Genomic DNA, 13113 nt, shown 5'->3' with positions numbered 1-13113 from the left:
GCCGACTCTCGAGCTTTTTTGTTTTGTTTTAAAAACACTCATAAAGAAAACTTTGCCTTATCTTTCAAGATTTGCAAGGGCCTTATTAGCAACAGAGAGACAAAGCTTTCTAAAACCCGTATAAAAGAACTCATCAAGAGCAATAGGTACATGCATCTTTAGTCACAACTTGCATGCGGCATCGTTTTGTCTTTTGAGCCCTATGGCCCATAAAGATAGCTCTTTAATTATGGTTATTTTGAATAGTCCTTAAGATAATCACTAGGCTTCCCAGCCTAGTCCTGTGGCCAGAGCGGTTCACCAACTCCACCGCCCATAAGGTGACAGGTGGGGAGGGCTCACAAAAAGATGTGACGCCTTTTCTCACTTGCTCGAAGCCAAAGATGGAGGGATTTGGTTGGGGGCGTGATTTCATCAGCCTAGCTCGAGCTCGAACTCAAAGTTACATGAAGGTTTGCCTACCTCATTATGTGCCTGCTACGTACCCTTGGCCAGGGGCAGGCAAGAAATGTGCCTAGCATCCCATAGGTGCTATGCAGCCTCCAGTCTTTTCTGGGGCGCACGCAGGGTGGAGGTGCATCGGACAGCAGGGAGCTGTCCAAGCCTCGTGTCAAGACAAGAGGAAAGAAAAAGCTTCATGGAGGCCTGGCCACTCCCACAGATACGCTTTTTAAACAAAATTCTAAGCACCCACGAGAGCCTCCTTTCCCCTCCAGGGAACATTGTAATTTGTTATCAAATGAAAGCATCCCCTTTCCAGGAGAGAAAACTGGGACTTAATGGAATAAGACACGCCCCCTGCATTCTTCAGCTCTCTCAAAAGCCAGGTGTAATGGTGGTGGTATTGGAGATAATGTTAACAGTCTGTGTTGGTAGTGGTGCTTGTGGTACTGACAGTGATAAAGGTAATGGGTATGGTGGTAATGGTAGTAAAAATGTTGCTGAAATGTGAGTAATGGTGGTGGAGTTAATGCTAACGGTGGGGGTAAGAAGTTGTTTGTATTACAGAGGTGAGTGAGGGAGAAGAGCCAGAGGACAAACATGAGAACCTGGCAGTACAAAAGATGCTGGGCAGAAGTGGGAGAAAAGCCTCCAGCCAAGATCTCAAGCTAGTAAAGAAATAGATGTGCCCAGAATTAAGAAGTGCGACCAGTTGCAAAAAATGAAGAGGTGCCGGTCACAACTTACATACTAAATAGGCTTGATTCCTCCTGTGTTGCTATTACATTGCTGATGCAGTGAAACTGACGTTGGTCGCTTATAGAATATCTTAACACATGTGGAGAGTAGGGGAGTAAAAAGATAACTATAGGAGGAACTCAGCCGTACTCAACTCCCTATAAGTATAACCGAAAATCACACAAAGGAGTACGGGGTTCACTTATCACAGGGGGGGCTGCTAACAGGGGATGTATTTAAACACCTGCCGCTCTCAGCGCATATTAGGATTGGTGGATGCTGTGAGGAAATGGATGTCGATGGTAGGGGGGGAGTCTCCTTTACGAACTAGGTGGTCTCACACACTATATAGTGCCATGCTTCATCATTTGACCACCTAGCCCCACCCAGGTAGGACAGTGCCACCTGGGCGGACTCAACCTCCCTGTTAAAAGAACAGAGCGGAGTGCGAAAATGTGTTCTGATCTGGAAAGATATGTGATCCAGCTAACCTAGGGTATAATTAAAACACCTAAACAGCCACCGGTGTGAAAGTACACATTTAATAATGGTGTCTGTTGGTGTGATTAAAAACAGAAAATTGGGACACCTCTGTGAGAGCAAGGACTCACTGGGTCACTGTAGGAAGTTGGCTCTCTATACTATTTCAAAGTACGAAATAGTGTGCACAGAGTCCAAGGGTTCCCCTTAGAGGTAAGATGGTGGCAAAAAGAGATAATTCTAATGCTCTATTTCTTGGTAGTGTGGTCGAGCAGTAGGCTTATCAGAGGGTAGTGTTAAGCATTTGTTGTACACACACAGGTAATAAATGAGGAACACACACTCAAAGACTTTGTCCAGGCCAATAGGTTTTTATATAAAAAATATATATTTTCTTAGTTTATTTTAAGAACCACAGGTTCAAGATTTACAAGTAATACTTCAAATGAAAGGTATTTCACTCAGGTATTCTAGTAACTTTGAATAATCACAATAGCATGTTCAGTTTTGACAAAAATGGCAATAAGCTATTTTAAAATTGGACACTGCAAAAATCAATAGTTCTTGGGGGAGGTAAGTATTTAAGTTCACAGGTAAGTAAAGCACTTACAGGGTTCAAAGTTGGGTCCAAGGTAGCCCACCGTTGGGGGTTCAAGGCAACCCCAAAGTTACCACACCAGCAGCTCCGGGCCGGTCAGGTGCAGAGGTCAAAGTGGTGCCCAAAACACCTAGGCTTCAATGGAAATAGGTGTGCCCCGGTTCTAGTCTGCCAGCAGGTAAGTACCCGCGTCCTCAGAGGGTAGACCAGGGGGTTTTGTAGGGCACCGGCGGGGACACAAGCAGGCACAGAAAGTACACCCTCAGCGGCACAGGGGCGGCCGGGTGCAGAGTGCAAACAAGCGTTGGGTTTCTGATAGGAATCAATGGGGAGACCCAGGGGTCTCTTCAACGATGCAGGCAGGCACAGGGGTGGCTCCTCGGGGTAGCCACCACCTGGGCTAGGCAGAGGGTCACCTGGGGGTCGCTCCTGCACTGGAGTTCGGTTCCTTCAGGTCCTGTGGGCTGCGGGTGCAGTGCTCGTTCCAGGCGTTGGGTTTCTTGTTACAGGCAGTCGCGGTCAGGGGGAGCCTCTGGATTCCCTCTGCAGGCGTCACTGTGGGGGGTCAGGGGGGTCAACTCTGGCTACTCATGGGCTCGCAGTAGCCGTGGAGTACTCCCTGTAGTGTTGGTTTTCCGCAGGTCGAGCCGGGGGCGTCGGGTGCAGAGTAGAAACTCTCACGCTTCCGGCGGGAAACGTGTGGTCTTTAAAAGTTGCTTCTTTGTTGCAGAAAGTTGCAGTTTGGTGAACAGGACCGCTGTTCTCGGGAGCTTCTTGGTCCTTTAGATGCAAGGTAGTCCTCTGAGGCTTCAGAGGTCGCTGGACCCTGTTGGATGCGTTGCTGTTGCAGTTGTTTTCGAAGTAGGGCGACAGGCCGGTGGGGCTGGGGCCAAATCAGTTGTTGTCTCCGTCTTCACTGCAGGGCTTCAGGTCAGCAGTCCTCCTTCTTCTTTAGGTTGCAGGAGTCTATCGTCCTCGGTTCTGGGAGCCCCTAAATACTGAATTTAGGGGTGTGTTTAGGTCTGGGAGGGCAGTAGCCAATGGCTACTGTCCTTGAGGGTGGCTACACCCTCTTTGTGCCTCCTCCCTGTGGGGAGGGGGGCACATCCCTAATCCTATTGGGGGAATCCTCCTCCTACAAGATGGAGGATTTCTAAAAGTACGAGTCATCTCAGCTCAGGACACCTTAGGGGCTGTCCTGACTGGGGGTGGTGACTCCTTGTTTTTCTCAGTATCTCCTCCAGCCGTGCCGCCAAAAGTGGGGGCAGTGGCCGGAGGGGCGGGCATCTCCACTTGCTGGGATGCCCTGTGGCACTGTAACAAAGGGGGTGAGCCTTTGAGGCTCACCGCCAGGTGTTACAGTTCCTGCAGGGGGAGGTGAGAAGCACCTCCACGCAGTACAGGCTTTGTTCCTAGCCACAGAGTGACAAAGGCAGTCTCCCCATGTGGCCAGAAACATGTCTGGTGTGTGGCAGGCTGGCAGAAACTAGTCAGCCCACACTGGAAGCCAGGTATGTTTTCAGGGGGCATCTCTAAGATGCCCTCTGGGTGTATTTTACAATAAAGTGCACACTGGCATTAGTGTGCATTTATTGTGCTGAGAAGTTTGATACCAAACTTCCAAGTTTTCAGTGTAGCCATTATGGTGTTGTGGAGTTTGTGTTTGACAGACTCCCAGACCATATACTCTCATGGCTACCCTGCACTTACAATATCTAAGGTTGTGCTTAGATACTGTAGGGGCATAGTGCTCTTGCACATATGCCCTCACCTGTGGTATAGTGCACCCTGCCTTAGGGCTGTAAGGCCTGCTAGAGGGGTGACTTACCTATGCCACAGGCGGTGTGGGGTTGGCATGGCACTCTGAGGGGAGTGCCATGTCGACTTAGTCATTTTCTCCCCACTAGCACACACAAGCTGGCAAGCAGTGTGTATGTGCTGAGTGAGGGGTCCCCAGGGTGGCAAAAGACCTGCTGCAGCCCTTAAAGACCTTCCCTGGCATCAGGGCCCTTGGTACCAGGGGTACCAGTTACAAGGGACTTACCTGAGTGCCAGGGTTGTGCCAATTGTGGAGACAAAGGTACAGTTTAGGGAAAGAACACTGGTGCTGGGGCCTGGTTAGCAGGGTCCCAGCACACTTTCAAATCATAACTTAGCATCAGCAAAGGCAAAAAGTCAGGGGGTAACCATGTCAAGGAGGCATTTCCTTACAGTCACCTATCTAAAAGTCGATTGCCAACATGTTTCTGCCCTCGAAAATGAGCCAAGAAAGGTCTCAGGGTCATTCATCAGGGCCTTGGATCCCTACGTCTCAAACTAGTATATGAGAGCCAACTCCAAAGGAATGGAGAGTAAAGGAACAGTGATAATGGGCCTACCTTGAGCAAGGGAATACCTTGTGGAGGGGTAAGGGAAGACCAAACACATATACAAATGGTTGGATTGTGTAACACAACACAGCAAACCACGCACACACGCGACATAACAAGAATTCATGCAAAGCACATGTGAAAAAAACACATCTAAAACTGCATAAGAGGGAACTAATCTTACCCTATCCCTGAAGGCTACTAGCCTCCGGTAACCAGGAGAGGGAGTGTCCCCTTAAAGTCACACACTAAGGATACAAACAATAAACACCAATTGAAAAGACGGTTTTATCAAATATAGGGTTAACTAAGAAGCCGGGCCGGTGCCTGGCCGAAACTGCGCCTAATGGTGAGTGCGCTGTTAATGGGAAGAGGTCTGAAGACACAGAATATGTGCCCAGGGGCTGTTCCATGTACCAGGAAAAGTCACGAGTACTCTGAACTAATGGTGAACAAGAACGCTGGTAATACAGGCAAAATTTGTTATAGTTGTAGTCACATCAGGGGAATAAACATGGGAAAAGAAAGGGGAGATCTTATCTGTGCTGTGATGATCGAGTGTCGACTCACAACTCCAAAGGGGGCGCTCCCTGTGCACCTACTCTGTCCTTTCTCTGGACTGCTTGACGGAATGAGCCAGGGTAGGGGCGGTCTTTTTATAGAAGCCTGTGGAATGCTCAGCGCGAGACGGGCACGTTCACTGCCGCTGGCCCGAGTTGGATTCACAGTCCGATGCGGGGACCCGAAGTGGGGCGTCAGCATGGGTCAAGTAACCGGGGTATGCTCCAAGGGTGCTGGGAAACATAGTTCCCAGCAGCGGCGGTAAAAGGTTATACTCCAATGGATTATGAAAAAGGCAATGAGGGACGGGAGTGGGAAAAGGGGGTGGGGGGGCAAGGGGAAAAAGGAGTCGGAGAAGGGGGAGAGGGGGCACACTGAAAGAAAAAAAGGAGTTAAAGAAGATAGGGGGGATAGTGAAGAGAAAGGACATCCAGGGGAAAAAGAGAGAAGAAAAATAGAAAATGCAGCTAGAGATAACAGACGGAGAGAAAATAGGGAAAAAAGGACAAGGGGTAAGAGAAGGAGGGAAAAAGGAACAGGGGAACTTAAAGAGACAAGGGGAGTAGAGGGAAGGCCAAAGTGAAACAAGAATGAAGAGACTAACAAAAGAATAGAGTGTAAAGATGGGGAGAAGCATTGGAGATAGTGGGAAAAGGTGTTAGGTGAAGATAAGGGGAGAAAGAAAAATCAAATGGGAGCGAGTAGGGTAAAAGAAAAAGCACGGAAAGTGAGATGCAAGAAGGGGGGGGGAACAGAGTGTGGCTAATGAAAAGGAGTGATAACAAAAGTAGTACTGAATTCTTACTGAAAATGAATAGGCTCATTTGTTGAACGAAAACCACAGGATCTCATCATTCAATCCATCAGTGTCCGAGTGTAATCTCCAGACCCAGCGCTGCTCATGAAAAAAGAGCCTCTGTGTCATATTGTTGGTCGTAGGAGGCAGTTGCTCAAGAACGGTCCAAGATAGATTATCTGGGGTATGGTTACTGAGGATGAAATGGTTTGTGAGCTTGGTGGCGTCGCGTTTGCAGTGCATAGTGCTCCTGTGTTCGCAAATCATGTGCCAGCCCTCCTCGCTATCATGCCAATATATTTGAGATGGCAGGGGCACTTAATCAGATAAATGACGTTCTTGCTGGTACAATTGGTAAGCAAATTCTGTGTCCATGGTGTTTTAAGATCCAGGTTTATCATTGTGGATTTGCAAGTGAACCGACATACGCTACAATTGCCACATGGGTCGGTGATGGTAGATGCCACACTTATAGAATAACCAACGCAAACGTGATAAGGAAGGGAGGAGGAGCCCAGATCACACCATGTGGGGAGGCCATCGTCGGGCAGGTATTCCCTGTATGTAAACACGAAAAACAAATTAGATGACCATCTTAAGGCCAGGCTTGCACTCAGGTCTTGACAAAAACGTAAGTCCGATACACAAAAAACAGAAAGGGTAATTTCGGCATACAGTGCATGTATTTATGAAGAATAGAATGTGTGACAAATGAGTGCATGTTTTAGATGTATTCTTTCATGCATTTCAAGAAGCACTCCAGATGAGGTGGAGAGATAGACTGAGCAGCCAGTCGTATCTGGCAAGAGAGTAATACTCCAGTGTGCCTACTGCAAGTATATTTAAGAATCAGTTACACAGCATTTTTAAATGGCTAATGCTGTCCGTTGGACAAATCTGAAAATCAGAAGTGAGATTTACCAACTGTTTGGTTTGTTAAGAGTTTAATACTTATGATTGACATCGAGCAAAGAGTGTGAAAAAAGGCCTACAGCTTCATGCATGGCCACCAATTTCTCCTCAGTCTGAGCTCCCCTCTGAAGAATGTAGGTTGTGTCTCAGATACCTTTCTTTAGAAAGCTACATGTTTGTAAAGTTTACATTTCCTCTGTTACTATTAACTTTTCTTTTCATTTTCCCCTCTGTCCTGTTTGTAGAGGATAATTACAACAATGCAACAGCACTTGTGATAACCTTCCCTGTGAACAATTACCACAACGACACCGAAAAGCTGAACAGAGCCTTGGCCTGGGAGAAAGAGTGAGTTGATTGTGATGTAGTATTAATTTGTTGAAAGAGAATTAACTGATATTTAGGCCTCAAAGAATCCCATCGAAATAAGTTATTCATGTTGGAATAAACACTCTTCAAACAAAGTTATGGACCACACGCCTCCCAAGGGACCTTTTCATTTGGTTATCATACATAATTGTTAGTACTCCAGCACTTCGAATCCTTGGCCGGGAAGGGCTGTGTACATATTTAGAAAATCAGGTTGCGTGGTGTATGCTTCACATTTACCCCGTTCTAAGATGAACAAATTCTCACTAGCTGTTGTGCACTTCTTTTAAAACTTGGATCTAAAATGTCTGACACTCCTAATCTGCATGTGTACACTTGACACATCTGTCAGTTTGCTGATGGGCAGGTGGGATGGCTGTGATAGTTAAAAAGTTGACAGCCATTTCTTTCTTTAGATTGCGCGTGCTTTTACCAATGGGGGGCAGCATGTAAGCCAGACCATGGACTTTTGATGGCACACTTATATTCATGCTGAAAAAACAACGGACTCCTGTTTTTACAGTACCGCTGTATATCATCCACTCCCACGTGTCACCATTATGACACCGAGCTCCTACAAAGAGGTATTCTTGAGTAAAATTAATCAGGACAAGTGTTATGTTTTAAGACATTGATGTCTGGTAAAGAAAATATATATAAGAAACACCTTTAATGGATCAAACAGAATGTATTATAGAACAAGCACTTGATGAGGATTTGGTTTAAAAAACACATTATAATCTGACTTTCTTTGCATACGTACTAGACTGTAAGCTTTCAAGCAGTTGTGATGCTGAAACTGAGACGTGACCTCCTTCGTAAAGTGCTTAAATTTTTTTCCCTTCTTGGACACACCGAGTCTGTAAGCACATCTGAAGTCCTTAATAGTTTTAACAGATTAAGCAGCAGACACGATTTGACTACAGGGTGTTCCCTGCGTTATTGCATTGTGAGTAGGCCGATTTAGTAGGGCGAGGCCAAGGTCATCAAGGGTTTGGATTAGTGTATATTCCCTGACTGTAAAGGTTAAATGGAGCCGAGGAGGGAGGAGTCCTTCGGTCCCGTGACCAAAAAGACTTCTTCGAAGAAAAACAACTTGTAATACTCCGAGCCCAACACCAGGCAGCGGACTGTGCCAAACATGTGAATATGCAGCGACTAATGCCACGAACAGATGTACACTGGGTAAGTGACATTTTCAATATGTGCTTGATGTGAGGAAGATAATTTAGATGTGATGGGGAGGGACTTACCCTTGCTCAGAGAGAGACTAGGTGAGAGGAAAACAATTGAGTCCCAGGGTCCCCCACCCTTGGAAAAAGTGCAGGTGCTTGTCCCCTTGTGTTTAAATGGCTATTGAATCAATCCAAAGGGTATTTTTTTCTGAAGGTCAAAAATACCAGAACAGTGTCCACTGTAAGAGGGGTTCTCAGGGAATGGTCTGATTAGCAAGACCTGATGGGAGACCCAAGTGTCTCTACAGAGCTCTCTGAGGGAATAGTTTGTAATCCGTTTTTGTTACACTACCTCAACAGCCAGGGGGGTGACAATGTTCATACAAGCACAAATATAATTACGTACCCCTCTGGCCTATTATACACTGGTCCTATGAGCTCTGTAATAAGTTGGATGAATGTCTTGACTGGGAGGAGCATCAAGTCCATGGGGAGTAGTGTTAGAAATCGGGTCTCTAGTTGGCAGAGGCATACCCCCTTGCCCAAGTAGGGATCACAGTCCTTGTCAGGGTAAGTCACAATGCAACCCAAATTATCCTGTGCTCACCCTCTGGTAGCTTGGCACAGAGCAGGCAGTCTTAACTTAGATGGCAACATGTAAAGTATTTGGGCAATAACTCCTACAGTAGCACAGTGAAAACACCACTAAAATACACTACACAGGTTTAGAAAAATAGATAATATCTATCTAAATAAAATAAGGTCGAACAATGAAAATCCAATGTACACAAGCAAAGTTATGAGTTCTTAAAGATTAAATCCCACTAAAACGCTTAGAAACTCAACAGCTCCAACTGGGGCTATTGCGGCGTCGTTGACGGAGTTGTCCCCAATAATCTGACGCCACAGGCGCCAGTCACAACATCGCACGGACCCCCAGGTACAGTACCTTTGAAAACGAAGAGACAAAGATGTTGCACGGAGTCGTGGAGGTGAAGCGCCGCTGGAGCCGGTGCGGCATCAATCCCTTACAGCGTCCTGGGAGGTGAGGCGTTGATTCTGTACTATGAGGCAGGGGAGGCAAGGTGTCGGTTCTGTTCAGTTGCAGAGGGAGCTGGTGTGGCATCAGTGATGAGGTGTTGGTTCGTGGTGACCCAGCAGGGTCGATGAATCCAGTCGTTCAAGACGCAATGAGTCAACTTTGCAGTGTCACAATCACACTGCGTGACATCAGCGGCGTTACGGCAACATCGGACTTGTGTTGCAGGCCACGGTTGTTGCGTGCAGTGAGGTCCACAGGGCGGGAGCAGCTGCAGCGTCAGTGCTGGCATCGCTGAAGTCATTCCTGGCATCGCTGAATTCGGGAAACAAGCTAAAAGCTAGCCAGTGAAGTCTTTGTTGGCCCTTATACTTCAGAACAGGAGTCAAGCTCAATCCAAGCCTTGGAGAGCACTTTCAGGAAATGCAGGGCCCTTCCAGCAAAGTCAGAGGCCAGCAGGCAGCGCAGCAGTCCTTCTCACCAAAGCAGTCCAGATTAGTCCTTTGGGCAGCCAGGCAGTTTCTCTGACAGAGTTCAGGTGGAGATCCAGAAGTGTCTGATTTGGTGGGGTCCGAGACCCAGTTTATATAACCCAAAATGCCTTTGAAGTGTGGTAAACATCAAAAAGTGGCTTTGAAGTGCACACGTTCCCCTTTCAGCCCATCCCTGCCTGCCAGGATCCCTGTGGGCGGGGTTATCAGCCCTTTGTGTGGGGGCAGGCCACTGGCCTATGAAATGTAAGAGAGAGCCCCTCCACCCTTCCTGCCCAGGGAGATCCATTCAGTATCCAGATGAATGCAGATGAGACTGAGTGTCCTGTGTTTATGGCTGACTGGGTGGAATGCACAAGGGGAGCTGTCAACCAACAGACTAGACATGGATTGGAGACAGGGCTGTAAGGCACAGATGGCAGTAAGTGCAGAGAAATGCCCACTTAAAAATAAATAAAAAAAAAGGCATTTCTAAAATAGGAATATTAAATCCAACTTCACCAGTAAACAGGATTTTCTAGCACCATTCTGGCAATACTAAATATGACAGGGCTACTCCTTCCAGATCAGAATCTACCTCTCAAAAGTATATGAGGGCAGTTCTACTGCTAGTCTGTGAGACAAGCAGGCCTCACAGTAGTGGAAAATGAATTTGAGTTTTTCACTACCAGGACTTGTAAAACACATAAGTACATATCCTGCCTTTTACCTACATAACACCCTGCCCTATGTGTTACCTGGGGCCTACATTAAGGGTGGCTTACATGTAAAAAAAAAAAAAAAAAAAAAAGGGGGTGGGGGGGTGGGGCGGGGGGGAGTTTAAGGCTTGGCAAGTCGTTTTAAATGCCAAGTCGAAGTGGCAGTGAAATTGCACACACAGGCCTTGCAATGGCAGGCCTGATACATGGTTAAGGGGCTACTTATTTGGGTGGCACAATCAGTGCTGCAGTGCAGGCACACTAGTAGCATTTAATTTACAGGCCTTGGGCACATTTAGTACACTTTATTAGGGACTTGCAGGTCATTTAAATATGCCAATTGGGTAGGAACCAATGTTACCATGTTTCGGGACTTTCGCACTGGACAGCAGTGGTAAAGTGTGCAGAGTCCTAAAACCAGCAAAAACAGGGTCAGAAAAATGGAGGGAGGCAGGCAAAACTTTGGGGGATGACCAACCTAAGGCTGTCCAGGCTAACAGGGAGTTTATGGAGGTACTACCAGTAGGTGTGGGTAGTGGGTTAGGTGAGTGAATGAGTTGATATACTGTCACATTGAGGTAGCTATGAAGGCTCTTTATGAGGAAACTCTGCCTTCGGTATCCAACAGACTGCAGCATGTGCACTGGCATGAAACTGTGACACAACAAGAATTGTTTTTTTTGTTTTTTTATAGTACTGCTTAGGTCTCCAATGGGGAACTAACAGTTTGCTAGATGGGATGTCCGACGCTGAGAGACAAGGGACACACCTTTGTTATAATGTATTTTGTAGTAGGAAGTGAACATTTTTTTTGTTACGAGGAAAGGAATGCATAAAACTACAAGTAGGTCTGTAAAAAATGTAGACAGTCCTAAAACACGCGGGTCATCAGTATACTCTTTTCGTGATAAATCTTTTGTCTGTTTATTCATTGAAGTCACTGCCAATTAAAAATGTGTTCTATTTTATTGTGCCACCCACCCCGTATTAAAAGTATTTAGGCTGTTGTCACCCATGAAAGAGAAGACTACTGGGAAAAGAGTTCTCCACTTAATCGTCATCAAGCAGTTCATGGTACACCTCATGTCTCCCTGGGTGTTAAGTTGCCACTGCAGAGAGTTAGAAACCGCGCCACATTACTGCTGTCCTTTTAAGTCGTATGACATTAGAACACACTGATGCATGACTGTAGTGGTACTTGTAGTGCAAACCAAGCTGGAATCAAGGGAGCGCGCTGATGCACATAGTGGATGTGAGTATTAAGATCACCAAAAAGATTTTACACAGAAGCGGAGGGGATGATTTGTTTCACAAGTTCCTCTTGGTGGTATCACCCAATGAGGTTGACCTGGTTAAGTACCGGGTGTGGATGTCAAAGTTCTCTCTTGTGATTGGAGTTGCTCCTATATGCCGGGGCTCATTCTCACTCATCGTGATCCACACATTTTGGGTAATAGTGTCTCTGCCCTACCCACTGAATGCAGGTGTCTGAGTAAGGAGGTGTGCCTCTGGATATTGTGAAAGACAGGGAGGCCGCGAGAAGGTTGGCATGGTTTCACCTTCGGGAACCACAGACCGGGGTAGGTTACCGCCCGGCCAGAGCAGCTGCAAAAAACGTCATTTAGCGCTGGACCATTGGTCTGTGTATTCCTAGGATGTTCGTCTTCAAGTTTAGGACGGGCACGAGTTAGGAACTATTGGTTCCATATTCATGTAAGTGACTGTTACTCTCCCCAGCTAATTGCTGGCCTATAGTAACCTATATACCTTGTTTGGAATTATATGTGGCCCTTATTATTCAGGAGATACACATAGCTACATAAGGTCCTGATGCAGCATCACTGGATCCGTTTGGACCACCAGGATGCGAAACATGTTGACCCATGAGAGGTTAGACTTTGGAGATTTCCCAGACTCCTCTCTTTGAGATATAAAATTAAAAAAAATTCCACTATAAGAGTGACTGATCTTAATTTCTTTATTCACTCTTCTGACTTTGTTTTTTAACCTTGGCCCTGACCGTCCATCTGGTCTAATAAAATCTACTCTCTCAGTGGCGGTTTTGAGAGTCAATTTTAAACCACATTCTTCTCTGATCTCCGTCGACACTTTATTCACCTTTGGGGTCACGGCACCACCACATAAAAAGATCTCCGGCAAAGAGCCCCCCCATTAGGGGTGGTGCCCGTCAGACATTGCAGCGCCGGTCTGACGAGGAGCAGTGCCTATGATGAAGCATGACACCCTACGGGTGTGTGAGGCCTCTTGCTCCTAGAATTTAGGACCCCGGTCACTATTTCCTGTTTTACATGGTTGGAACAGTGTATTACTAATTTTTGGTGTTCCCTACCATCTGTGTACGGCCTGACAACAAAAGCGGAACACTTTCAGTCTCCATGAGCTTAGGACATGTTTGACAAGTACACAATTGCTGAGGAAGCAAAAA

General features: G+C 46.5%; 1 protein-coding gene across 1 annotated transcript in view; it reads left to right on the top strand.

Annotated features, from left to right (window-relative positions):
- NPC1 (NPC intracellular cholesterol transporter 1) overlaps positions 1–13113 on the top strand; it is a 313228-nt gene that overhangs the window by 177081 nt on the left and 123034 nt on the right. Inside the window, exon 11 of the mRNA XM_069220022.1 lies at positions 7141–7243. Coding sequence (XP_069076123.1) covers positions 7141–7243 — 103 coding nt within the window. The remainder of the gene's footprint in view (positions 1–7140; positions 7244–13113) is intronic.

The sequence above is a fragment of the Pleurodeles waltl genome, chromosome 2_2 (assembly GCF_031143425.1).
Source record: "Pleurodeles waltl isolate 20211129_DDA chromosome 2_2, aPleWal1.hap1.20221129, whole genome shotgun sequence".
In the NCBI taxonomy this organism is placed as follows: Eukaryota; Metazoa; Chordata; class Amphibia; order Caudata; family Salamandridae; genus Pleurodeles; species Pleurodeles waltl.
The sequence above is the reverse complement of the archived record's forward strand: the minus strand, read 5'-3'. Positions and strand labels throughout refer to the sequence as shown.